General features: G+C 49.5%; 1 protein-coding gene and 1 long non-coding RNA gene across 5 annotated transcripts in view; both read right to left on the bottom strand.

The window, feature by feature from the left end:
- Window positions 1-27,318, bottom strand: part of INSR (insulin receptor) — a 117,180-nt gene that overhangs the window by 87,867 nt on the left and 1,995 nt on the right. For all 4 annotated transcript variants that reach the window (XM_081812151.1, XM_081812154.1, XM_081812161.1 and 1 more), the window contains exon 2: window positions 9,361-9,912. In XM_081812151.1, the coding sequence (XP_081668277.1) occupies window positions 9,361-9,912 (552 nt within the window). The remainder of the gene's footprint in view (window positions 1-9,360; window positions 9,913-27,318) is intronic.
- LOC145720220 (uncharacterized) lies at window positions 1,669-9,353 on the bottom strand. Its single transcript, XR_014143075.1, has 2 exons — window positions 8,888-9,353; window positions 1,669-8,655 (listed from the first exon to the last, which is right to left on the bottom strand). It is a non-coding gene; the product is annotated as an uncharacterized LOC145720220 (long non-coding RNA).

Raw genomic sequence — 27,318 nt, 5'->3', positions numbered from 1 at the left:
CCCACCCCACCCCCCACTCCAGCAACCCTCAGTTTGTTTCCTACAATTAAGAATTCCTCATATCAGTGAGATCATATGATACATGTCTTTCTCTGTTTGACTTATTTCACTCAACATAATACCCTCCAGTTCCATCCACGTCGTTGCAAATGGCAAGATCTCATTCCTTTTGATGGCTTTTTTTAGCTTTTTTTTAATTATGCTCAGTTAGCCACTGTATAGTACATCATTAGTTTTTGATGTAGTGTTCAATGATTCATTCCCAGTTTTAAAGAAGGGAAATCTGGAATGCTTCCTATGAAGCCTGTCTTGCTTTTGCATATCCCCTGCTGTGATAGCCCGCAGTTTCTTTGCAAAGGTGAAAGCCTTTAGCTTCCACACCACCAACAAGACAGCCTGTGGCAGGACTCCCATCTGCCCATGGATCAGGGCTGCAGGTGGTCGATTAGCAACACGGCTGCTATGCACACTCGTGCCCGTGTGACTAGATGTCGGCACTTGAAACCCTGTCCTTATCAGATCTTCCAAAGAGAACCGCTTCTCCTAGGCAAAGCACTTGGAAACACTCTAGAAAAAGCCCATCAACGAACCTCCCTCTCTAGACGGCAGCCAGCAAGCCTGGGGTCATTAAACACCCAAGACCCTCCTTGATGAAACAAAAAAAGAAGCAAAGAAACTTCTATAAGGAAAAGGTCAAAGGACCCTCTACCCAAAACCCTCCAGGCACTAGACGATTGTGGGCTTTTATCTACCAGATGCCCCCCAGCGCCGACTGATCCATGCTCCATCCCGTGCCTCCGTGTCCCGTGGCTTGAGGCTGGGTTGGGAGATCTTGGGTCACTTCCCAAACTTAGAATTGGAGGAAATTAGCCCAATTACTGCTACCCATATGGCCCCACCCATGACAGACAATGGGGCCCCAGAGGAAAGCAATGGGTTTTTCTTTCTTTTTTTTTTTTTTTTTTGTATCCTATTTAACATTATTTATCTCTAAGCCTGAGCTAGCACAAACGCCCTCCAAGCCTGAGAGAGAGACAGAGAGAGGGGGGAAACGGGGAGCAGGAGAAGAGAGAAGATACAATTTTGAAACTCTTCGCTGGGAAAGCAAACATTCTATCAGGGACAGGTGTGTGGAGAGAGGAGGACGACCACATGGTGCTGGCTTCCAAGCCCAACAGGACCTGAGGTCCCCGGGACCTCCCTGGGGCATTTCAGGTGTTCAGTCACAAAGAACAGATTTTAATTCTGACAAAAGGCCTGGTGACACGGTGGGAAATAACTGGTCAATGAATTTCGCCAAGGAGGAGGGAATAAAAGAAAAACTTGTCAGACCAGTTACCAAGTTACCAGACAGCCACCTCTCCATGATTATGTATTTAACTCTACACCACCTTCTTCCAAAGGATTGGGCCAATTTACTTCTCTAGGCGAAAAAGTAGTTAATTGGAATCCCTTAAGCCCTCTCCAGGAAGCCGGGCACTTGTCCAAACTTAAGTCTGAATCTTCACTACTGAAGATTTGGACAGTACTGTCCCCAAGATGCCAGGGAACCATGCAGTCAACTGGTCTACCTTCTTCCCTCAGCATCCTGGAGCCTACCCCAACACTTTCTGCCCACCTAGCTTATTACCTTAGAGTGAACGTCTTTCACTTTTTCTCCAACTCAGCAAGGACTTTGGGGTCCCAGCAACATGCCTGGCTCGGCACAGCTGTTCACTCACTATCAGTGCAACAGGCCACCCGGAATACAGCCCCAAAGTAATCTTTATGACCTCTCCCTTGGGCCACAGGAAAACATCTGGCAGCCAAAGCACATGATGGCCTGAGGCTCTTCACAGCATGAGGCAGCCTCCTTACTCTTGCCCACAAAAGGCATCTATGTTTTTCGTCATTGCCATCCCACCCATCTGGAACACCTTTCCTTCTTCCCCTCTTTCTAAGCGTCACTGGCCAGCCGAACCAAACCACTCCAATCTGGAACCACCACTCTCCTTCCACAAATGTCAACGGCAACTTGTCATCCATCGAGCCTGGGCAGGACCGGGAGCACGTGCTCTTTCCTGCTACACAAAATCCAGTCATCTCCAAAACCAGAAGTTCCTTTTAAAAATTCCAATCATCTCCATGATAAGGAAATTACCATGACCCTGGATTGTTGCTTGCCCTCCCCCCCCCCCAGTTTGGTGCTTTTAGTCCTCTCCTTGATTTTTTTAAGATTGTTGGCAAAGGGGCACCTGGGTGGCTCGGTTGGTTGGGCGACTGCCTTCGGCTCAGGTCATGATCCCAGGGTCCTGGGATGGAGCCCCGCCATCGGGCTCCCTGCTCAGCAGGAAGCCTGCTTCTCCCTCTCCCACTCCCCCTGCTTGTGTTCCCTCTCTTGCTGTCTCTCTCTCTGTCAAATAAATAAATAAAATCTTTTAAACAAAAAAAGATTGTTGGCAAAAACAAAAAGGAATATGGGTGACAAATTCAAATGGCCCCTCATGCTACACGATCTACCATCTTTTATTACTATTATTCAATACCCGTGTGCATGTGTTAGACTTCCCTGTTTTCTGCAGGGACCACAGTGACAAAACCTCAAAGGAATTTAATTTATCAATATTCTGCAGCGATATTATCTAGAGAACATCATGATTTCCAGGTGCTCTGGCTCACAGACATGTCTTGAACCACCAATCTGATGACTCACTTGAGGGGAACGGGAAGGGGGGGGCGCCTACCTGCCTCGTGACATCTCCTGCCAGCTGGGCTGCCCTGGATGGTTAATTCACTCCTGCTTTTGACTCCCCAACCAAATAAGAGCTTCTGATGTAAGGGAAGGTAAGGATGGCATGCCATACCTTGCAGTGCCCCTCGGTGCCAGCAAGGGGCAAGGTGACCACGTTGGCCGGATGCTAGGATGCTCCCGATTTCCAGCGAAACCAGCCTCCACCCCCCAATGCGCCCCCTCATCTTTATAAGGTGCATAGCCAAGACCAAAGGTCGGCACAGTTTTTTCTGCGAAGAGCTATACAGTCTCTGTTGCAACTATTCACAGCACCAACCACAGCCACGGGCGTTAGGTAAATGCACATATGAGCGCGCTTGGCCGTGTTCCAAGGAAACTTTATTTGGGGACACTGAAATGTTAATTTCATAGCATTTTCACCTCTCATAAAATATTATCCTTTAGATTTACACACACACACACACACACAACTTTTTAAAATATAAAATGCATTCTTAGCTCACGGGCCACACAAAAATCACTTGATGGGTCAGATTTGCCCCGCGGGTCAGTTTGCTGACCTCTGGTCAAGGGCACCCGACAAGCCTGAGGTCAAGCCATTTCCCAGCAAGGTCTCCAAGAGTAAGTTTCTGAATTACTCCTCTGGCCTCAGTGTTTCCCCTTCTGTAAAATGGGAATCGTATCCTCTCCTGGGCTGTCACTGCCAAATGCTTAGCACTTAGTAGGTGCTCAGTAAACACTGGCTAGGCCTGAGTGGTCAAAGATGCCATTGCTTTTCTACCTGATAGGTGCTGGGGCCACAGCGATAAATGCCACAGTCCCTGTCTTCAAGAAATCCTAGCCTGATGGAGGAGGCAGCTAGTGTAAGGGGGGATGAAAAGAGCCGTAAGAAAAGGCAGCCAGAATGTTGGCAGGCTAGAATTCCAGGGACTTCCCCCACCCCTCCATTTCTTTGTCTTCCGTACTTCCCCAGCTCTCCACCTGGAGTGCAGGAGAGCACAATGCTTAATAGCTCAAATTCTGGGCTCCAACACCTGGGTCCCCAGCTGGAATCCCATCTCCAATGTTCGCTAGCCGTGTGATCCAGGGCAAGCGGCGTACCCTCTGGGGGGGCCTCCGTGGCCTCGTCCGTGAGAAGGAATTGCGGGGGGCTCAATGCAGCATCATCAGCCAAGCGCTTAGAACAGTGCGTTGGCTACCAAGAAGGTTCTGATCATTAAAATACCAAAGGCGGAATTAAATAGTTAATATTTAATCTAGAGAGAGCACCCCAACGTTGAGAGAACCTGAAACAAAGATGGAAGGAAGTCCAAACCCGGGGAGGAGAGACCGGCCTCCTCGGCCTCCTGCGCCTACTCTCTCGCCGATGTCCTATGTGGCGTCGTGGGCAGTTTCCTGGCACCCTGTGGGCCCCGGCCTCACCCACCCCTCTGACTGGCAGCGAGCAGCTGGGGTGGCCGCCAAGAAAAAAAAAAAAATGCCAGTGGGTTTGGCTAGAGCAGCTGGTCAAGCAAGCTCTGTGGCTTCTGATGCCCCCAAAAGCCCAGAGCTGGGGGTCTCCGGAGCATCTCAAGGCCCCAGGTGAGCAGAGTGGTCTTCCCTCCAGTGCTGTGGGTCCAACACCCTGCCCCCCTCATCAGTGGGTCGGGCAGTGGGCTCTCCTCTGCCTGCCCCAAGCCCAAAATCAGAGCCAAAGCCAAACCCTGGCAGGAGGGTCTGCTCAGAAGCGGAGCGCAGCTATGGTGCTCCCAGGAAGCTTCCAGAACACTCACGGAGTGCCAGGCACAGCGCTAAATGCACCCCCTACACCACCGCACCTCCTCTCAACCTGCAACTCTGACAAGCAGGTCCCATCATTGTCCCCATCTTTTGGATCAGGAGACAGAGGCTTGAACCGGCTCATGACCAGTGAAGAGCAAAACAGGACTCCAAGTAGTTCTTGTAACCACCTGGGAAAGGGTCAGTGAGGCCGACCTTCGGGGTCTTCATGACACACCAGTTTGGGGGAGGGGAGATATTCTCGGACCCTGAAGGCAAGTTTGGGGCTTCGACCCGTGCTCCCACCCACAGAGCCCTCTCCTGTAACTCTCCTAACAAGTGTGTCGTCACATATTCAAGGTCAGTATTTGCCACCAGAAGGTCCTCTCCGAGGAGGCGGGGGGCTGGTTCCCACCCTGCGGCCCCAAGGACCCCAATGCCCGACACATAGTAGGCTCTCAATAAAGGTAATTCGTGACCCAGCCTGCATAAACTCCATCTGCACTCTGCCCATCCAAGGCCCCCTCGCATTTGGCCTCTCCTGGTATTTGCACCCCAAATCCACGGGCAGGGCGACAGAGAGGAAGCACCTCCAGCCGCACACTACAGTGATTTTTTTTTTCCCTTTTAATTACCTTGACCTTCCTTTAATCTTCCTTTGCTTTCTCTGCTTAAAACGTCATTGTTTTGAGAACAGGTAGAAGAGGGCACACTGTAGAGAATGCATAAACTGGGTCCAGAGAACAATCCAACACTTTCATCCCAAACACTGGCCAGACCCCAAAAGCTTCCAAAGCCTGACAATCATGCAAGAAAAAGACAATGGCTCTGGGCCCTCCAGGAAGTGTTTGGGAGGATTCTAGAGAACTAAACGAGTTGACAGTTTTTCATAGGCCAGTGTCCGTCACCTAAGACAGGGGAGCATCCCCTATAAAGGTTCATTTGGGTCTGTTTTTGTGCTCGAGTCTCACAGCACATTAAATAAGCCTTCAAAAGCCAGGGTCACAAGGTAACATAAGCATTTAAAAAGCCACGTCCGCGGCAGCCTTATTCACAGTAGCTAAAATGTGGTAGGAACCCACGTGCCCATCCATGGATGATGATAAGTAAATGTGGTTCGTCCACACAATGGAATACCAGTCAGCCTGAAGAAGGGAGAGTTCCGACACACACACAACACAGATGAACCTTGAAGACATCAGACTCAGCGAAATAAGCCAGTGACAGAAGTCCAAATACTGTAGTATTCTACTTCTATGAGGACCCGAGGAGAGTCCCATCCACAGACAGGAGGTAGAGGGTGGGAGCCAGGGGGCAGGGGGCAGGGAGTCCGTGCTTCATGGGGACAGAGTCTCAGTTTGGGGGAAATGGAAAGTTCTGGAGACGGAGGGTGGGCGTGGCTGCAGGACAGTGTGAGTGTGCTTCGTGCCGCTGGGCTACGCACTTAAATATATTTAAGATGGCAGGGCACCTGGCTGGCTGACATGGTAGAGCATGCGTGTGACTGTTGATCTCGGGGTCGTGAGTTGGAGCCCCGCGTTGGGCATCAAGCTTACTTTAAAAAATAATAATAAGTAAAAATATCAGATCTTTAAAAAAAAAAACTTAAGATGGTAAGTTTTATATTATGTGTATTTTCCCACAATAAAAGAAACTGAGGGGAAAAGAAAAGGCAAGAGCGGAGTGGTACTCAGCAGACAGGGGCGCTGGTTCAAAGAACACTCATTTCACCAGCTACTCCTAGGACAGGACAATGCTTCGCCTAGGGGACCTCGGCACTGATCACACACCAGGAGCAGGTGACGACCAAGCCAGATGCCAGGAACCAGGTACCTCAGCAGGTGTCGGTCACAGCAATATGTACAGAGCCACACCTTCCCCTCTGACAAAAGGCCCGTGCTGAAAAAACAAGTCTGTTCTCAAAAGCAAAAGATTAGGGAAAAAAACAAAAAACAAACAAAAAAACACAAAAAACTGCTCACACCAGGGACATTTCTGCAGATAATACCGTTCTGGATATTTTGACTAAAATGTGTACAGAAATAAATCCACAGAGGAATGTCTTAAATTATATCACAAGACACAAGAGCCTGGAGCATTTCAAACAAGCACCTAAATTTGGAGACCTCAGCACAGGAATAATAAAAGCGTGTTCCTTGTTTCCCTGGTGCCCCAACTACAAGTGGCTTAACTGTTTCTAAACAGAGGGGACAACCACCCCCCCCTCAAAAAAATATGCCTTTTTTGTGTCTCAGACTTGGCACGAACCCCAGCTGTCTTTCATTAGCTGTGTGGCCTTAGGTAAGTTAAGTAACTTCTCTGGTCTCCAACATGAGAATGACAGTGCTCCCCTGTAGCCGTGTGGCCTCTGACGTAGATCCTAGACATCCTCTTCTGGCCTCGCCACCGTGGATGCCAACCCCCCCTCAAAGCCATTGCTCCCGGCGTATTCACCCTTACCTGCCGCCCACCCCCACCTCAGAAACTTCCCTGTTCTCCGAAATTCCAAACCCACAGGCAGTCGTTCTACTTCTGCTGAGACTTTGCCCCAACTTTGTGATTTAGCTTCTCTCTCTGTCACTGACCTACCGACGTCCCCAAGATTGCTCCACAATATAATAATTATCGAACCCTCCCCCATCCTCAAACAACGAGGCTCTCTTTCCCTTCACTGCCCAACCTCTCAGAAGACGTGTGGCCTCCACTCTCACCTTCTGCTACCCTACAACCCAACACCTGTGCCTCGGAAGGGTCCCTCCCCAGGGCTCCGATGGCTTCTCATGGACAATTCCATGGATTCTACTCAGGACTCACCTTGTGTGGCTTCCCGACAGCTTTGGGCTCAGGCGAGAAAACCCTCCTTTCTCCCTTCCCTTGTATCTTTTGTGATACAACCATTAAGCAACCCCCACCCCCACCCCCATCACTTTCTCCCACCTCGATCTCATGCTCACTAACTCTTCCCAGGGAATTTCACGATGTATGAAAGAGTCGAAACAATAAAAAAGTAACGGGTGTGTGTTTGGAGCATGCCTTCCTGGTTACAAAAACATTATAAAACTATAGTGATTAGAACAGTAGCAGGCCTGGTACAGGAACATATTGATGGCTATTCAGAAACAGACCCCAAATCAAAGCCAAAGGAGTGAATTTCTGCAATAAACAGCAGTGAGACCCCAACAAGTTATTGGGGAGGTGGGGGAGGGACATCCCTTTGAATCATGCACACCGATAGATTCCAAATGTCCCAGATGAATCTTTTTTAATGATAATTAAAATAGGGAATTTGGGGAAAAAATCATTTTGTGGATGGAAAAGGACTTTCTAAACATAACCTAACAACATGAGAGGCATGCAAAGATCCCACTCTGGACTCCATAAACATCTGAAGCTTCTCTGGCAACAGCCGGCGATCCAGAGCATTTTCACCACTGAACAAAAAGGCCTGAAAACCCATCTGGCCAGGGTGCCTGGGTGGCTCAGTCGTTAAGCGTCTGCTTCAGCTCAGGTCATGATCCCAGGGCCCTGGGATCGAGCCCCACATCGGGCTCCCTGCTCCGCGGGAAGCCTGCTTCTCCCTCTCCCACTCCCCCTGCTTGTGTTCCCGCTCTCGCTGTCTCTCTCTGTCGAATCAATAAATAAAATCTTAAAAAAAAAAAAAAAAATTTGGCCAAAGAGTCAATAGTCTTCATCTATGAAAACCTCACGTAGACTAGTACTTCGAAAACCACTAAAGTACTAAAAGATAAACGAACAGAGGATATGAACAGGAAGAGAAAACCCAAATGATAAATAAACATGTTTTAAAAGGCTCAACCCCGATAGCAATCAAAGAAATGCAAATACAGTTACAACACCTCGGCTCCTCCCTGCAGTAAATTATGAACAATGTTTCGAGCAACACTCAAAGCTGGCCAAGGTGTTCCCTCTCGGCCGGTGCTAGGAGGGGTGCCCATCGGTACAACATTTCCGGAAAGTCATTTGGCAACTGGTATCAAGAGCCTTTGGCCCAGAAATTTCACTTCTGGAAAAGCAAGGCCCAAAGAAACAAATGCTTGATAAAGCTCTGACCCCAAAATGTTCATCCTTCTCTTTAGAAAAACTGGAAATCACCTAAATGCCCAAAGACAGGGAAAGGTAAGTAAATAAAGACACAACAGGGGCGCCTGGGTGGCTCAGTTGGTTAAGCGACTGCCTTCGGCTCAGGTCATGATCCCAGGGTCCTGGGATCGAGCCCCGCATCGGGCTCCCTGCTCTGCGGGAAGCCTGCTTCTCTCTCTCTCCCACTTCCCCTGCTCGTGTTCCCTCTCTCGCTGTGTCTCTCTCTGTCAAATAAATAAATAAAATCTTTAAAAATAAATAAATAAATAAATAAATAAAAAGACACAACAGAACCACGAGAAGGAAGTACTCCCACTAACTGTGGAATAAGGGCTGCTGTTGTGTTTCCTTTATCGATTTCTTTCCCCAAACGTCTACCCTGAGCAATCTTACTTCTATAATCAGACAAGAGATAAACTTTTTTTTTTTTTTTTTTCCCACAACGAAGTCCACGCTCGTCTGCCCCCACCCCCTCCCAAGCAAGAGGAACATTCAACTGTCTAGCACAGGAGTTGGCAAAACCTGGCCCACAACTTGTCTTGTCAATAAAGTTTTATTGAAACACAGCCATGCCCACGTGTTGATGTGTTGCCATGGCCGTGCTGAGGGGTTCTAACAGGAGACCACACAGCCTGCAAAGTCGAAAGTATTTACTACCAGAGCCTCTGCAGAAAAAAATGTGCCACCCCCTGGTCTAGGGAAGGCCTCCAGCTCCTCGCTAAAGAACGAGGCGTGAGAAGCAGCCGAAAGCCCTGTGTACCCCAGCATACCTTTCTGACAGTGGCTGTGAGTCCAACACCGCTCGACAAACTGCCCGTTGATGACAGTGGCAGGGCAGTTGGTCTTGCCCTTTGCGGTGCCTGGACAAATGTCCCCACACTCCTCGTTGTCATCTTTGTTCAGCACAATGTAATTATCCTCCACGGAATCCAGGATGCGCGACCAGTCGATGGTGGCCAGGTAGCAGAGCTCATTGTTCTTCTCAATGCGGACGGAGCCCCGGGTAATGTTCATCAAGCTGTAGAGGCCAAGCTCCTTCAGGTGCACCATCTCGAAGATGACCAGTGCATAGTTGAAGAAGAGACGCGAGCCCCGGATGACCGTGAGGTTGGGGAACAGGTCCTTCAGGCTCTCCAGCCCATAGACCCGGAAGAGCAGCAAGTAATCAGTGATCATGATGAGTTTGGGGAAGCTGAGGTCTCGGAAATCCTCGGGCCTCGTTTTGAACATCAGCAGTATCTGCAGATGTCCTTCAATGACCGAGCAGTTGGCCAGCTCATGCAACCGCGTGAGGTTGTTCCGGATATCCATGCCAGGGCACACTAGAAGTGAAAACAAGCAGAAAGCAAGACAGGTGAGCAAACATGCCATGGATGGGTTATAAGAATTAGTGGCAGGCCCAGCTGGGGGCGCCTGGGTGGCTCAGTCGTGAAGCGTCTGCCTTCGGCTCAGGTCGTGATCCCGGGGTCCTGGGATCGAGCCCCGCATCGGGCTCCCTGCTCGGCGGGAAGCCTGCTTCTCCCTCTCCCACTCCCCCTGCTTGAGTTCCCGCTCTCGCTGTGTCTCTCTCTGTCAAATAAATAAATAAAATCTTTAAAAAAAAAAAAATTAGCGGCAGGCCCAGCTTCGCGGGTGTGCAACCTGAGTCGTGGGGCTCACTCAGGAGGGCCCAACCCTTGGCTCAATGTTCTTCCATCCATCTTGAAATCCTTAATCATTTTTGAGCAAGGGGCCCCACGTTTTCACTCTGCCTGGGTCCCTGCAAATTAGCGAGCCCTGACGATGAGTGGTTTTCTCTACAGTGTCTGTGCCTAAGTCATCACTTCCAGAAGGCAAAGAACATAACTCCTTTGGTGGGACCTGTGGGCAGCCTGAGAACCACTGCATCGAATTATCATGCAGTGGAGACCTTGGGACTACACGGGATTGAGTAAGGCAGCAGGTGCAGAAGGGAAAGGGGAGCTGTGCCTGGTGAGTCAACACTGGAGATCTTCAAAAGACTTGGCTTTAGGAGGATAAAGGTGCCCGCATCAAAATGGGGCAAGGAGAGCTGAATTTGTTTTGTCAATTCTCCTACTTCGAGGTCTCTCCTTCCCAACCTGCCTTCCTTGTTCCCTGTTACCTGATCTCCCCCGCACAAACACCCTGCATGCCCATCTCCTGAAGGTGGTCCTTCCCGGGCTCAAGCACCCTCCCTGGCTCCCCATGACCCTGCACTTCTCCCTCCCAGCCCTCAGGGCTCCCCCCTCGCTCACTCCCCTGCACCATGCTGAAGAGGCTGCCCACCACTCACACACCTCCAAGGCTCAGTGTCCTCCCCTTGTAACATGACCTATGGGAAGCAGTGAGTGGGGTAACAGGCATGCAAGCAGTGCCCAGCACACAGTAGGTGCTCAATTAACGCCAGCTATCTTGCTGTGGTTTATTTCTCCCGAACATATCACAATCATCTCGGGGCTCTGTGCCTTCACTTCCCCAGCTCAGACAGTAAATACGTTCGGCTTCACGGTCAGACGGTCTGGGTAGAAACTACTCCACTCTGACATCGTAGCTCCAAAGCAGGCGGAGACAGTATGTGAATGAGTGGATGTGGCTGTGTTCCAATAAAACTTTATTTACAAAAACAGGTGGTGGCCTGGAGTTTCATTCCTGGGGCTGCAGTTGGTAACCCTTGTCCTAGTCCAATGCTGTCCAACAGAACTTTCAGCACTGATACCAATGTTCTATATCTGCTCTGAGTTCCAATAAAAACAAAAACGGGTCATTTAAACTGAACACAGAGTGGGCGCCTGGATGGCTCAGTCATTGAGCATCTGCCTTCGGCTCAGGTCCTGATCACAGGGTCCTGTGATCGAGCCCCGTGTCAGGCTCCCTGCTCGGCGGGAAGCCTGCTTCTCCCTCTCCCACTCCCCCTGCTTGTGTTCCCTCTCTCGCTGTGTCTCTCTCTGTCGAATAAATAAATAAAATCTTTAAAAAAAAAAAAAAAAAGGCTGAGGAACTGAATTTTTAATTTTACTTTAGTTAATTTAAATGGAAATGGACACATGCAGCTAGTGGCTACTGTACTGGACAGGGCAGCCCTAGCTCTGTCGGCTCTCAAAGCTCCTTTATGCCTTAGCTCTGCGTTTCTAAATCCAGCCTATCACCCTTCAAGATCCAGCTCAAACGCCACCTCTTCCAGGCAGCCTTCTCTGATTTCCTTTCTCCCATATATCTATTAGAAGCTCTTCCTTCTCCTTGTGCCCCTTAAACTCGAGTTAACATTCATCGGAATCAAACTCTTGAGACAGTTTCTCCTTGCCAAAACACACACACACACACCTCAACACCTGGAATATAAGGCTCAGTATACAATCTCTACTTACTATATTCTAAGACACTAACCGGTCCCCCAGTATCTTTGAGGCAAATAGATTATTCTAAAGAATAGTAGAAAATCCTCTTAAAAATCTACCCTGAGAACAACTCGCAAAAGAAGCACAAATTAGGAAGAAAGAAACACACACACACACACACACCCCAAAGCAAAGCAAACAACTGGGGGAGTAAAGTTGCAATGTTCCTTAGTCACGTTCTGTGCAGATTAGGCTAAATCAAGGGAAAATACACGCACAAACTCATCTACTAGCTAGGAAGTTGGGATGAGGACACCGGTTCGAGCCCCGCACACAGCTCCCAGCTGCAGTCACATCCAAACGTCCACATACAGAGGTCGCCCCAGGTACGGCGCCTCTGACGTCTCCCACAAGCCCTGTCCCCACCCGACCAGCGGCCGGCAGGGGTGCCAGATCTGACGAATAAAAATGCAGGATGCCCAGTTAAATTTCAATTTCAGATAAGCAACAAGTATTTCTTTAGGATAACTACATCCCCTGCAATGTTTGGAGCATACTTATCCTTAGAAACTGTTGTTTAGGGCGCCTGGGTGGCTCAGTTGGTTAAGCGACTGCCTTCGGCTCAGGTCATGATCCTGGAGTCCCGGGACTGAGTCCCGCATCGGGCTCCCTGCTCGGCAGGGAGTCTGCTTCTCCCTCTGACCCTCCTCCCTCTCATGCTCTCTGTCTCTCATTCTCTCTCTCAAATAAATAAATAAAATCTTTAAAAAAAAAAAAAGAAAGAAAAAGAAACTGTTGTTTATAGGAAATTCAAATTTAGCCGGGTGCTCTGCCTTTTCTCTGGCAACTTACGGCATAGGTTTGGGCTCCTCAAACCTGAACCTCATCCTGTGTTTCACACGCACGCCCTAAAATTTTACGGTGCAGGAACCAAAAACACCTGCCCACCATCCTCCCCAGGCTGTGGCAGGACCAAAACCAGGGATGAACGTTCATTCAACTGTTGAACACCAGGGAAATGCAAATCCAAGCCACAGTGAGACACCACTTCACTCCCATGAGGATGGCTGAAGTCAGAGAGGGACGATAACAAGTGTTGTCAAGGATGCAGAGCAATTGGAACCCTCGTACTTCACTGGTGGGAACATGAAATGATGCCGCTGCTGTGGGAAAGTCTGCCGATTCTTCAAACCATTAAGCAAAGAGTTACTACGTGACCCAGCAATTCCACTCCTAGGTAGATATCCAAGAGAAATGAAAACACAACCACACAGAAACTTGTACAGGCATTCCTTGGAGGTACTGCATGTTCGGTTCCAGACCACTGCAATAAAGCAAGCATCTCGATAAAATGCATCGAATGAATTTCTTGGTTTCCCCAGTGCATAAAAAAGTTATATTTGGGGGCGCCTGGGCGGCTCAGTCGTCAAGTGTCTGCCTTCGGCTCAGGTCATGATCCCGGGGTCCTGGGATCAAGCCCCTCGTCGGGCTCCCTGCTCAGTGGGGAGCCTGCTTCTCCCTCTCCCCGCTCCCCCTGCTTGTGTTCCTGCTCTCGCTCTCTCTCTCTCTGTCAAATAAATCAATAAAATCTTTTTAAAAAAAATGACAGGGGCACCTGGGTGGCTCAGTCGTCAAGCGTCTGCCTTCGGCTCAGGTCATGATCCCAGGGTCCTGGGATCGAGCCCCACGTTGGGCTCCCTGCTCAGTGGGGATTCAGCTTCTCCCTATCCCTCTGCCTCTCTCCCCGCTCATTTGCTCTCTCTCTCTCAAATAAATAAAATCTTAAAAAAAAAAAAAAACCCCAGGGCACCTGAATGGCTCAGTCATTAAACATCCGCCTTCAGCTCAGGTCATGATCCCAGGGTCCTGGGATCGAGCCCCTCGTCGGGCTCCCTGCTCAGCGGGAAGCCTGCTTCTCCCGCTCCCACTCCCCCTGCTTGTGTTCCCTCTCTTGCTGTCTCTCTCTCTGCCAAAAAAAAAAAATCATTTTTAGGGCGCCTGGGTGGCTCAGTCGTCAAGCGTCTGCCTTCGGCTCAGGTCATGATCCCAGGGTCCTGGGATCGAGTCCCACATCGGGCACCCTGCTCGGCAGGAAGCCTGCTTCTCCCTCTCCCACTCCTGCTGCTTGTGTTCCTGCTCTTGCTCTCTCTCTGTCAAATAAATCAATAAAATCTTTTTAAAAAAATGACAGGGGCGCCTGGGTGGCTCAGTCGTCAAGCGCCTGCCTTCGGCTCAGGTCATGAGCCCAGGGTCCTGGGATCGAGCCCCTCGTCGGGCTCCCTGCTCAGTGGGGAGCCTGCTTCTCCCTCTCCCCGCTCCCCCTGTTTGTGTTCCCTCTCTTGCTGTCTCTCTGTCAAATAAATAAATAAAAGCTTTAAAAAAAAAAGGTTATATTTGGGGAACCTGGGTGAGTCAGTCGGTTAGGCATCCGACTCTTGATTTCGGCTGGGGTCATGACTCAGGCTCATAAGATTAAGTCCCACGTCAGGCTCATGCTGGGCATGGAGGCTGCTTAAGATTCTCTCTCTCCCGTGGTGCGCCTGGGTGGTTCAGTTAGTTGAGCGTCTGTCTTCAGCTCAGGTCATGATCCCAGGGTGCTGGGACTGAGTCCCACGTCAGGCTCCCTCTTCGCTGGGGAGCCTGCTTCTCCCTCTCCCTCTGCCTGCTGCTCCCCCTGCTTGTGTGTGCTTGCTTGCTCGCTTGCTCACTCGCTCTCTCTCTCAAATAAATAAAATCTTTAAAAAATAAAATAAACTCATCTGATTTTGAACTTGACCAAAAAAAAAAGATTCTCTCTCACTCTCCCTCTGCCCCTCCCTCCCCCTCTAAAAAAAGAAAAAAGTTGTATTCACATTATACTATAGTCTATGAAGTGTGCAATAGCATTATGACTTAAAAAAATGTACGCCCCTTAATTAAAAAACAATTCACTGCTAAAAAATGCTAATGATCATCTGAGCTTTTGGTGAGTCATAATCACCAATCACCGATCACCAAACCAATATAATGAAAAAGTCTGAAATATTGTGAGAATTAGCAAAAATGACATGGACACACGAAGTGAGCAAATGCTTTGGAAAAATGGGGCAGATAGACTTGCTCAACGCAGGCTTGCCACAAACCTTCAACTTGTAAAAAGCGCAGTACCTGCAAAGCATGATCAAGTGGAGTGCAATAAAACGACGTATGCGTGTATACAAATGTCCCCTGGAGCATTATTCATAATAGTCAAGAAGTGGAGACAGCCCAACGTCCATCAGCCAATGAATGGATAAACAAGATGTGGCATATCCATACAATGAAATACGATTCAGCCATAAGAAGGAATGAAGCTCTGATATGGGCAACAACGTGGACGTAGCCTGAAAACCTGATGCTCAGTGAAAGAAGCCAGTCACAAAAGACCACATGTGCTATGATTCCATTTACACGGAATGTCCAGAAGAGGCAAACCTACAGAGACAGAAAGTAGATTAGTGGTTCCCAGGGGCTGGAGAGGAAGGAATGAGGAGGGACAGCTAACGAGGATGGGGTTTCTCTTTGGAGCACCAAAAATGTTCTAAAATGAACTGTAGTGATGCTTGCACAACTCGGTGAATGAAGTAAGAGCCACTGAATTGTAAACTTTAAATAGGTGAATTGTATGGTATTGAATCATAGCTCAGTAAAGTTGTTATAAAAAATTAAATGACTATAATAGTAGGGAACAATAAAGAACTGCTTTTTTAAAGTCTCCAATGAATCTCACTCAACTCATTAAAGCTGTGTGTGTCCCTATCTATTAAACAATAGAGCAACTTACTGTCGGGACAGAAAATACCCCGAGGATGTTAGAAATGGTGCCAGAAATAAATATAGGGCCTTCTGCTGGCTTTTAATACCTCTGGGTGGGAACCGAAGAATGCTTCAGGTACTTAATAGGTGGTACCTGGCTAGCCAGCCCTCTATACACGGGGAGAGCTGGGAGAGAAGGACAATGAGGAGCAGGGGCATTGGGGGATCCAGCGACTGCTAATACAGTAGTCCCCTGTTATCCGTAGGTTCGGTTACCCATGGTCAACTGCAGTCAGAAAATATTAAATGGAAAATTCCTGAAATAAACAATTCATAAGTTTTGAATTGCCCACGATTCTGAGGAGCTTGATGAAATCTCACGCCATCCTGTTTCGCCCGGTATGTGAATCATCCCTTTGTCCAGCCCATCCAAGCTGTGTACGCTACACACCCGTTAGTCACATAACATGGGTATGTGAGTATAGAAAATAAACAGAGCATCTGTGGGGCTCAGGACTATCATGGTTTCACGCATCCACTGGGGCTCTTGGAACACATCCCCGGCAGATAAGGGGGGGCTACTGTGTTTTCTGAGCACTTACTATATAAAGTACCTGGCCCACTCTCTGGCTCACTGAATTCTAAAAATAATCCCCGGAGGAGGTGCATTTTCATGCCCATTTGTGTGACAAGCAAATCGAGACTCACCCAGGCTTGAGTTTTAAGTGGTGGCACGAAGTTTGCAACCTTGCAATTACACACAAAGTCTATGCTGTAACTATGTTACAGTTTTACCATCTTTGTTCCTTCAAAAACATGCCTAATGAAGAAGCGGGTACATGTGACAAATATCAGGAAACAGTGAAACAGTTTTCCTGCTGTGACAACCCAGAGAAATCTTTTTTTTTTTTTATTTTTTTTAAAGATTTTATTTATTTATTTGACAGAGAGAGACAAAGCGAGAGAGGGAACACAAGCAGGGGGAGTGGGAGAGGGAGAAGCAAACTCCCTGCCGAGCAGGGAGCCCGATGCGGGGCTCGATCCCAGGACCCTGGGATCATGACCAGAGCCGAAGGCAGACGCTTAACGACTGAGCCACTCAGGCGCCCCCTAACCCAGAGAAATCTTGTTAAAGATCATTTCCTTTGTTCACTCCTTCAGCAAATATTTGAGGAGGCCCTGCTCCGTGCCCAACATTGTTCCAAGGATGGAAGTGCCACAGGGATTAGGACAGATCCAGATTCCTGGATCTCTCAGACTAGTTAGTCGCTATCAACTACCTAAATCAACTTAAAATATAACCAAGAGGATGCCGGGGCGCCTGTGTGGCTCAGTCGTTGGGCGTCTGCCTTCAGCTCAGGTCATGATCCCGGAGTCCTGGGATCGAGCCCCATGTCGGGCTCCCTGCTTGGCGGGAGGCCTGCTTCTCCCTCTCTCACTCCCCCTGCTTGTGTTCCCTCTCTCACTGTGTCTCTCTCTATCAAATAAATAAAATCTTTAAAAAAAAAAAAAAAAGGATGCCTTCAAGGAGAGCTTCAGCGGCCAGAAGAGATCACAGAAATGAGCTATTTGACTTGGTTTGGGACAATGAAGGAAGGCTTCCTGAAGGAGGTGGCCCTAGGACCAACACCTACACAAATGGTGCATTAAGAATTATTTAGTTCTGGGGCGCCTGGGTGGCTCAGTCCTTAAGCTACTGCCTTCGGCTCAGGTCCTGATCTCAGGGTCCTGGGATCGAGCCCCGCATTGGGCTCCCTGCTCTGCGGGAAGCCTGCTTCTCCCTTTCCCACTCCCCCTGCTTGTGATCCCGCTCTCACTGTGTCTCTCTCTGTCAAATAAATAAATAAAATCTTAAAAAAAAAAAGAATTATTTAGTTCTGCCTACTTCACTGGAAGGTCAAGGGCAATGGCAAGCTACAGCTCATCACCGTGGGTGGCCAGGTTGTGTAGGGTCTAGAGCACTACCATCCAACAGAAATATAATATGACCCACATATGGCATTTTAAATTTTCTCTAAAAAGGTAAAAAGAAACAGATGAAATGAGGGTCACCGGGGTAGCTCAGTCGGTTAAGGGTCTGCCTTCAGCTCAGGTCATGATCCCCGGGTCCTGGGATCGAGCCCTGCAACCGCCTCCCTGCTCAGCGAGGAGGCTGCCTCTCCCTCTGCCGCTCCCCCTGCTCGTGCCCTCAGTCTCTCTCTCAAATAAATAAATAAAATCTTTATAAAAAAAAAAACAGATGAGGGGCGCCTGGGTGGCTCAGTCGTTGGGCGTCTGCCTTCGGCTCAGGTCATGATCCCGGGGTCCTGGGATCAAGCCCCGCATCCACCTCCCTGCTCAGCGAGGAGCCTGCTTCTCCCTCTCCCACTCCCCCCGCCTGTGTTCCCTCTCTCGCTTTGTTTCTCTCTGTCAAATAAATAAATAAAATCTTAAAAAAAAAACAGATGAAATTAAATACATTTTAATTAATGCAATGTATTCAAAAATTTCACTTCAACATGTAAGCTAAACTTAAAAAATTATTGATGAGATACTCTACAGGATTTTTTTTTCACAGTAAGCTTTCAAAATGCCATGCAGCAGGTCTTAATTCAGATGCTAACTCTGCAGCGCAATTCCCCGGCTTGTCCCAAACGTACCAAAGGGTTTTCCGGCAACAGAATCCAACACTGACTTTTTTAGTATTTAAATGAACTAAAGTAAAATAAAAGTAAAGATTCAGTCAGCCTGGCCACAGCTTCGAGAGCCCCATGTGGACAACGGCCACCATGTTGAACAGCCCACACACAGAACATCTCCCTCAGAGCAACACGTTCTTTTGGACGGTGCTGGACTAGAACTTCCTACCCAGCCGGAGGGATCTGAGGACTTTCCAGGCAAGAGGACTTAACACGGGAGCCGTCTTGGAAAGTGTCCCTTCTCCCTGATTGTCTCTCCACCGTGAAAGCAGGCAAGAAGTGTGGAGGGGCCGGGAAGAGGGTATCTAGAAGGTTCTGAGAGTGCTTTCCAATGCTGAGAGTTTTAGACATTCTGCGTTCGATCATGAATATACTCCACATTCTTCAAATGCTCCCTGGTGACCTAGTCTGGGGCCACGTGTTCTCTGCATTCCTACCAGCCTTAACACCCCGAAATTCAGGAGTCCGGTGCCAACGAGCCTTGGGTTTAGGCGTCCGGCCACCACACATGCCAGTTCCGGGCCGCGCTAGAAACCCAGCAGATCTGGCTTTCTACCGCAGCACCTGCCAGTTGTGGTCATCCTGAGCCACCTCCTCCATCTCTGCCTCCGTTTCCTCGCTGTGAACAGTGGCAGCAGCGTGATAAAGAAGCTATGAAGAACCGATGAGAACTGGAATGTGGCCATGCAGCCATGTCAATGCCCTGCGCTGAGCTCACGGAACCAATTCCTAGATGTATTATCACCTTCGGAAAGGAGAACGGGGCACACTGTGGTATCAGACATCCTGAAGGTTCTCCACCTGCCTGAAAGACTAGCTCTTAAAACTGGCTTCCTCCGAGAAGGAGAAATGGGGGAGCCGGGGCATGTGGCAGGGAGAATCAAGACCCCAGGGTTCTAATGTGGGTTCCAGGACCGGCAAGTCAGCCACATGGGAATCACTCCTTTATTCATTCATCCAACGTTTGCTGAGCATCCCGGTGCACCAGGCATCATGCCAGGCATGGGGACTATCAAGATGGGTAAGGTGGAAGGCTTCCAGCTCATAGAGACACCGAGCTAACTGCGACAAACTGCCGTCAGAGTGCGCTAAAGCAATGCGCCCCACAGACCAGAGGCCTGATGGCCCCAGGTGCAAATCTCAGCTTTGCCGACTGGCAGCTGTGTGACCTCAGGTGAGTAATTTAACCTCTCTGGGCTTCCATTTTCCTGGCCCCACGGCGGGGGCGGGGGGGGAGCAGGTGCACACAGGCAGAGGAGGCTGGAGTTAACAGGGAACCGAATAAATATCCTAGAGAAGCCAGCTCAGACAAGATCTAAGGGACCTCAAGAGGCCTGGGGGACCTATCCCGACCACGTGGGGTTGAAGGGGGAGTGATGAAACCACCAAGACTCAGGGGCAATTTTATAAACACAAATGCCTCTGGGCCCAGAGATTCTTGTTCTGGAAGTCTGCTGCAGATAGGTTCACACATGCAACTCAGGGAGGTTTACGGGTGGACCAGAGGCGGGGGGGACTAAAGCATTGTAGTATTTTCCTGCAAATTCCTGGTAAAAATCCCAGTGAGAGAAGAAGCAGCCCAGAGAGGAGACCTGAGGAAGGTAGTTCTTTTTTTTTTTTTTTTAAGATTTCATTTATTTATTTGACAGAGACGGGGCGGGGGGGGGCAGGAGGGAGAGAGAGAGCACAAGCAGGGGGAGCGGCAGGCAGAGGGAGAGGAAGAAGCAGGCTCCTCGTGGAACATGGAGCCCAACATGGGGCTCGATCCCAGGACCCTGAGATCATGACCTGAGCCAAAGGCAGACACTTAACTGACTGAGCCACCCAGGCGCCCCAGGAAGGTGGTTCTTGAGCCCAGCTGGAAGGAGGAGTAGACGGGAAGGCCCCTCTGCCTCCACAGTGGCCAGCCACAGGGGTCAGGGGCCCCGAGGTGGGTGCTTGGGGGCTCGGATGCTCAGGAACAGAGGATGCAGGTAACAACAGTGGCCCATCATCATACACGCAGGATGGAGAAGAAAATTGTGTAAGCAGAGGACCAGAAGGGAAAGAGAGCCCTGATGGGACATTTGCCATCCAGACCATCATCCTTCTAGAAACTTCTCACAGTCTTGGAGGATGCACCAAGGAGATCTCCTGAACAAACCAAGAGCCAACGAGGGGCTGTGGGAGATGTGGAAGTTGAAGAAAGCCCCAGGAAAGATAGAACTGAAATCCCTGCCGGTTCTCCCTCCCCGGGAGAAGGCAGATGCCTGACCTGTGATGTCCACAAGGCAGGGACATCAAAAGGCCGGGGTGAGACCTGCGAATTCCTCAGACCGGGGAAGATAAGCTCTCAAAAACAGGCTTTCCGAGGGAGACCACAGAAAGCCCCATCAGCCATGAGCACGTGAGTCGGGCTCCACTGGAAATTGCTGGACACAGAGGGGTGGCAAATGCCCTGAGGGGTGGGGGTGCGCAAGGCTGGGACACAGACAAAACACTGAGCACGTGTTGCCCAGACAGATTTTCTAGAAAAGGAACGTGACGGAAGCTCAGAGAGGACTGTGTCCTCCTCAAGGCCACACAGCAAAGATGAGAGAGCCGTGACCTGAGCCCCGTATACTAGTTTGCTCGGGCTGCCATAACGCAGACCCGCTGGCCAGGGGGCTTACCCACCACACATTAATTTCTCACGGTCCTGGCATCCAGGAGTCCAAGCACAAGGTGTCAGCAGAGCTGGTTTCTTCTGAGGCTTATAAACAACCAGCTTCTCCCTATGTCCTCACGAAGTAGACCCTCTGTGCACGCACAAGTCTGTGTCCTGATCTCCTCTTCTTATGAGGACACCAGGCACATTGGATTAGCACCCACTGTGAGGCGTTCGTCCTAAAGCTTGATCACCTCTTTCAAGACCCGATCTCCAAATATAGTCACACTCTGCGGTCCTGGGTGGGTAGGGCCTCAACCCATGAATTTGGGGGAGAGGGACATAATCCAGCCCATCACACACAGGTGCCCTTACCCATCACAGAGGGTTCCCCACAGTGTGCTCTGTGCAAGGCCAGCATCGGAATCACGGCCGGGGAGAATGCAGATTCCCAGGCCCGGCTCTAGACCAAACAAATCAGTATGTCCAGGAGCCAGAACCAAGAATCTGCATTCTACACAAGGTTCCCCAAGGGATGTGGTGGGGACTCAAGTAGGACAGACATACCATCTACCCATCCTGGCCCACCTCTCCAGCCGGGGACACCCCCCACCTGTCTGTCCCCTTTCTTCTGTCCCACCCGCTCCACTGAGCACTTCGCCCCAGGATCAATACCATCAGATGCCTTCTCTGGGGGCTGGTGATTGTTGTTGACTGTTGCTAGAGAGAACATGGTGGGCCGCGCCCCCAGCCCCAGCAATTTCAAAGAAAGCTGGACCCACACCCATTTTATCTGCCAGTGTCCCTCTCGGCTAGGTTTCAGAGCCGATTCCGATCCCAGTTCTCATCTTAGTCAGCTAGGGCTGCCATAAGAAAATACCACCGATTGGGCAACGTAAGCCACAGAAATTTATTTCTCACAGTTCTGGAGGCTGGGAGTCTGAGATCAAGGTAGCCAGCTCGGTCCCTTTGTGGGGAGGGCTCTCTTCCTAGCCTGCAGACTCTGCCTTTTCCCTGTCCTCACGTGGTCTTTCCTTGGTGCGCCCAGGCAGGAAGAAAGGGATCTCTCTCCTCCTGTCCTTAGAAGGCCACCAACCCTATCAAATTAGGGCTCTACTCTTCTGACCTCATTTAACCTTAATTACCTCCCCCAAAAGCTCTATCTCCCACGTGGCTCCCATGTATGAACTGGCAGGGGTGGGGGCTACGGGATGTTGTTTTTTGCTCTGGACAAACACATATCAAGCCCTTCTCCAGCCTACACTGAGAGCAGGATCTCACGTGCCAGGGGAAGGGGTTTGGCTGGCAGCTGTGGAAGGACCCAAGTAGGAAGAAGAAAAATCCCTGTGGCAGCAGAGGAGAGACAGTATTGAATAGGGCACACACTGGCTGAGAAGAAAGGGGGCCCATCGTGGGAGCGGGTACAAGGAGAGAGGTGAGGCCACAGAGACACTAGGGAATTACCATCAATGGGACGTGGGACCCAGGGAGGTGGAGGAGGGGAAGGAGAAGTGAGGAGCAGTCACTAATGAACGTGGAGAGGACCAAAGGTCCATGCCCATCCCGACACCACTTTCTACAAGCCTGAAGGCTCCAGAACATCTAGGCTAATTCCTGCACTCATAGCTTTGCAATCCTACGGGCATCATACATCAAACCACAGGATCATAAGAAGCTTCCATGCCCCTTGGGGATTCTACCTCCTCACTTTTCTAGATGGGGACAGATAGTGCCACAGAAGACACAGGAAAGAAAACCAAAAGAAGTCTTACAAGACCAAAAGGCACTTTGTTTAAAAAATAATAATAATAATAAAGTAGCAGGTGGCTTTGATACAATGCAACCACATGTAATTAGGAAGGAACATCTCAGAACTCCTCCCCTTTCTGATCTTCTGCAAGGAAACAGGATACATCTTTGGAAACAGATTGGCAACAAGAAATCATAGAAGGCCTGCAGGAAAACAGGGGTAGCTGCACTCTCTCTCTCCCTCTGTGTCCAAGCACTACCTTTTTGCATACGATTAGCAAACACAGTTTTCGGAAAGTACCTATGTTTTCCACATTCCCACAAAGGCACAGGAAAGAAGCGAGAATCTCCCACTAACGGGCCGCTGTTCCCGAACACACAACAGAAGCTACCATACAGACCCGATGTGACACCACACCCTTCTGGAATTGGAAGAAAAACCCAGATGGGAACTCAAATTTTAATCCTCATGAGTCTGCCTTGAACTCCAACTGGAAGGCATATCCAGTCTGCATTTGGTATCCAGTCTGCATCTGGCAACACGGCACAGCAAATCTTGCTGTGCTGGAAACACGATCTCTTTCTAAAACCCCCAAAGCCACTGGAGCACCCCCCTGACACCAGGATCAACAGAACACAGGAGACCCCTCCTTGAAACAAGGGCCAGCAGTCTGGTGCCATCTCATGAACTTTCCAAGACGTAACCAAGGATTTCTGCACAGATAAAAATAGGACCAGAGGGGCAGATGTGTTCCACAAGATTCTACACAGGCCCTGGTAACCCCAAATCACAAACTTTAAAGCACAGTGACAGGACACCACCTCCAGCCCATTCTCATTAGTTTGACCGTCTCTGGAGTCCCCTTGGAACACGGGCTTAGCAAACACTGCGCCGTTGTCCCTGGGGAAATACAAGGTTAGGTTCCTGCAAGCCTCTGGCCACAATGTTTTTGTCAATTGATTAATCCATAACCTTGTTTTATGTACGTTTCTGTTTAAATACACCTTATTTGATAGACAGTGTTGATTCATTAACTTTGGATCACAGCCAACAGCACCAGACACTTGAGCTCGGGCCTGAGCAAAGCTTATCCCCCCACGTATTCTCTCTGTGAGGCACATCACAACTCTCCTGCATTTATTCTTCGCACTTACACGAACAGCCCGTCAACACGATGGGCGAGGCCTTTTCAAACAGCAAAATCACCAGCGAAAAGCATGAAAATGTGGGAAACGCGGCACTACGTACATCGTCAAAGGAGACACTTGCTTTCATCTTTGAGGCTTGCGTGAATCCACCGTCCCAGAGATAAAACACGCAACTCCACCACGCCTGACCTCAGCTGGGAACCGGCCGGTTCAGAGACCCAGGTGACCTGATTGATGCTCTACGCAGGTCCAGAAGAACCACCAAAGTGCACTGAGTACTGACTTTAGAGTTACAAATTAATTTTAGCCACGAGGCAAATTCACAAATAGGAAATCTGTGAGCAAATCTTATGAGGGCTTAAATTTAAAATGTCAAACGTTAAGAATATTAATTCAATTGGGGCGCCTGGGTGGCTCAGTCAGTTAAGCGACTGACTTCGGCTCAGGTCATGATCTCAGGGTCCTGAGATCGAGCCCCGCCTTGGGCTCTATGCTCAGTGAGGAGCCTGCTTCTCCCTCTCCCTCTGCCCTTCCCACCGCTCATGCTCGCGCTCTCTCTCTCTCTCTCAAATAAATAAAATCTTTTTTAAAAAGAATATTAATTCAATTATAAGATATGTTTTAAAGTCTACAGAGAAAACAATGAAGAACAGATCAGTGTTGCTAGGTTTGGGGATGGAGAGAGCATAACCATAAAGGGATGCCTGGAGGGAACTGGGGTGATGGTACTGTTCCACATCCCAGTTGTGGGGACAGTCACAGAACTCTATGCATGGGTTAAAATTCACATAACTCTGCGCACGCACCCACATACAATTAAGACACAAACTGATAGCACAGTCACCTCCCAGAATAGAAATGGGATGATTTGAGTGATAAGAGTGTTGCAAGGGGACTTCTGTTTTTTCCTCTCCAGGGTTTTGCAAATTTTTTGCAATGAGCGTGCATTACTTGTCATTTTAATTAAAAAACCATAAATAGGGTTTATGGTAAGCCAATGTACGTATTCTTTTTTTTAGAAGATTTATTTATTTATTTATTTATTTTTTTATTTTATTTTATTTTTATTTATAAAACCCACGCGGGCAGGCAGGAGCCGGCCTATGGGCTATAGTTTGCTGGCCCCTGTTCTAGATGAAGGAGTTTGACTATGTAAATTCAAAACTGGGCTGAGAGTGGATGGCAGTAGGGATTGGCCCTCGATGGAGAGAGAGCTAACATCCGAGCCCAGGAAGGGAGCAGAGAAGGTGGAAAGGAGCCAGGTGCCGGTGAAAACTCTGCAAGAGACTGTGCGTTCCTGCCCGCCCCCCAGGGAGGGGGGAGTAGAGAGTAGCAGACCCAGAGAGGTCAGCTGGGGTGAGGGGACAGGAGACGCACTCAGGAGGTGAGGGATTACCTTCACAAGAGCCATGGGCAAAGCAAAGCGATGGGAGACACAAGCCAGATGCTGTGGGCAGTGCAGTGGGTGAGAGGGGAGAAGGAGGGTGGTTAGGGCCCACCAGGGAGGCTGGGCAGGGGAAGGCTGGAGATGGGTGGTGGGCAATGGGGTTCAGGGAGTACTGAATGTTTGTAGGCTGGAAAGGGAAAGGCTCCGGGGCAGATGGAGATCCGAGTACAGAGAAGAGAGCAGGGAGACCCAGGTGGGGAAGTGCCCTGGACGAAGGAAAGGTTATCTCCCTCAGTGCAGTTGTTTTCAACTAGGGACAGCTAGCAATGTCCAGAGACACTTTCGATTGTCATGACTTGGAGAGAGGCAGTGCTACAAGATGTTGTTGGGGGGAGAGACCAGGGATGCAGCTCAACTTCTCACAATACACAGGACAGCCCCCCCAACAACCAAGACCTATCTAACCCCAAATATTAAGAGCGCTGAAGTTGAGAGGTTCTACTCTAAGCAGGTTAAGAATGGCAGTCAATGACGGAGTGGGGTGCAGTGGGGACCCCCGGGAGCTCACCCCCATGACCTCTATGAGTGAGTGGGGCAGGGATGATGGGCAGGGCTCCAGGAGAGAAGCAAAGGTTAAGAATAACCTCAGGCAGGGGCGCCTGGGTGGCTCAGTCGTTAAGCGTCTGCCTTCGGCTCAGGTCATGATCCCAAGGTCCTGGGATCGAGCCCCGCATCGGACTCCCTGCTCAGCGGGAAGCCTGCTTCTCCCTCTCCCACTCCCCCTGCTTGTGTTTCCTCTCTCACTGTGTCTCTCTCTGTCAAATAAATAAATAAAATCTTTAAAAAAAAAAAAAAAAGAATAACCTCAGGCAGGTTACTGAGCAGGCAGAAGTCCTGCTCTGGGGGTCCCAAAGCACACAAGAGAACCCACAAGAGAAACATCTGGGGCCACCCTTGAGAAATGAGGGGCACCTGAGAAACAAGGGGGCTCTGGAAGCAAGCCTCTCATGCCTCAATTGGCCGACTGCTGGACTCCCCCAAAGCCCTGTGGGTTTTTATTTTAATTAATCTCACATTGCCTTCATTCTTTGACTTTGCAATGCCCCCGAGTAATCTCAGGCCCCAGCCAGCCAGTCGGAGAAATGGAGGGGGGAGCCACTGCCCAGTTGAGCGGAGCAGCAGGGATTCCACGGGAGAGTGGGCATCTCCAAGGAAGTCCTGCATTTCAGAAAAAAATCACACCGCCACCCCCTCCCAACCCCCAGCCAAAATGCCCTACCGGTTGACATTAGAGATTAATGATCTGTAAAGTTTCTCGAAGTTTCCAAACCTCCGAGGGGCATCACATCTCATTCAGTTGATAGGATTTTGTTAACCATTACCATGGGCCAGGGGTTGGGAAGCTCAAGCCCAAGAGAGCAACCTTCTATTAAGAAACCAGGGCTCTGGGGGCGCCTGGGTGGCTCAGTTGGTTAAGCGACTGCCTTCGGCTCAGGTCATGATCCTGGAGTCCCGGGATCGAGTCCCGCATGGGCTCCCTGCTCGGCGGGGGGTCTGCTTCTCCCTCTCATGCTCTCTGTCTCTCATCCTCTGTCTCTCAAATAAATAAATTAATTAATTAATTAAAAATTAAAAAAAAAAAAAAAGAAACCAGGGCTCTGCAGCTTAGTCAAATCACCTCACCTGCGAAAAGGGAAAATAAACCCTATGTCATAGGGCCGGAGTGAGGATTAACTGAGAACTATATATTCAAAGCATATGGAACAGCACCCGCCAAGAGTTTGCTCTTATTAGTACGTGTTAGTTAGGCATTATCTGAAGAATAAAAGAGTGGGCGCCTGGGTGGCTCAGTTGGTTAAGCGACTGCCTTTGGCTCAGGTCATGATCCTGGAGTCCCGGGATCGAGTCCCGCATCGGGCTCCCTGCTCGGCAGGGAGTCTGCTTCTCCCTCTGACCCTCCTCCCTCTCATGCTCTCTGTCTCTCATTCTCTCTGTCTCAAATAAATAAATAAAATCTTTAAAAAAAAAAA

This window comes from Leptonychotes weddellii, chromosome 1 (genome assembly GCF_054177405.1).
Source record: "Leptonychotes weddellii isolate Sample4059 chromosome 1, ASM5417740v2, whole genome shotgun sequence".
In the NCBI taxonomy this organism is placed as follows: Eukaryota; Metazoa; Chordata; class Mammalia; order Carnivora; family Phocidae; genus Leptonychotes; species Leptonychotes weddellii.
This window is presented reverse-complemented; position numbering and strand designations above follow the sequence as displayed.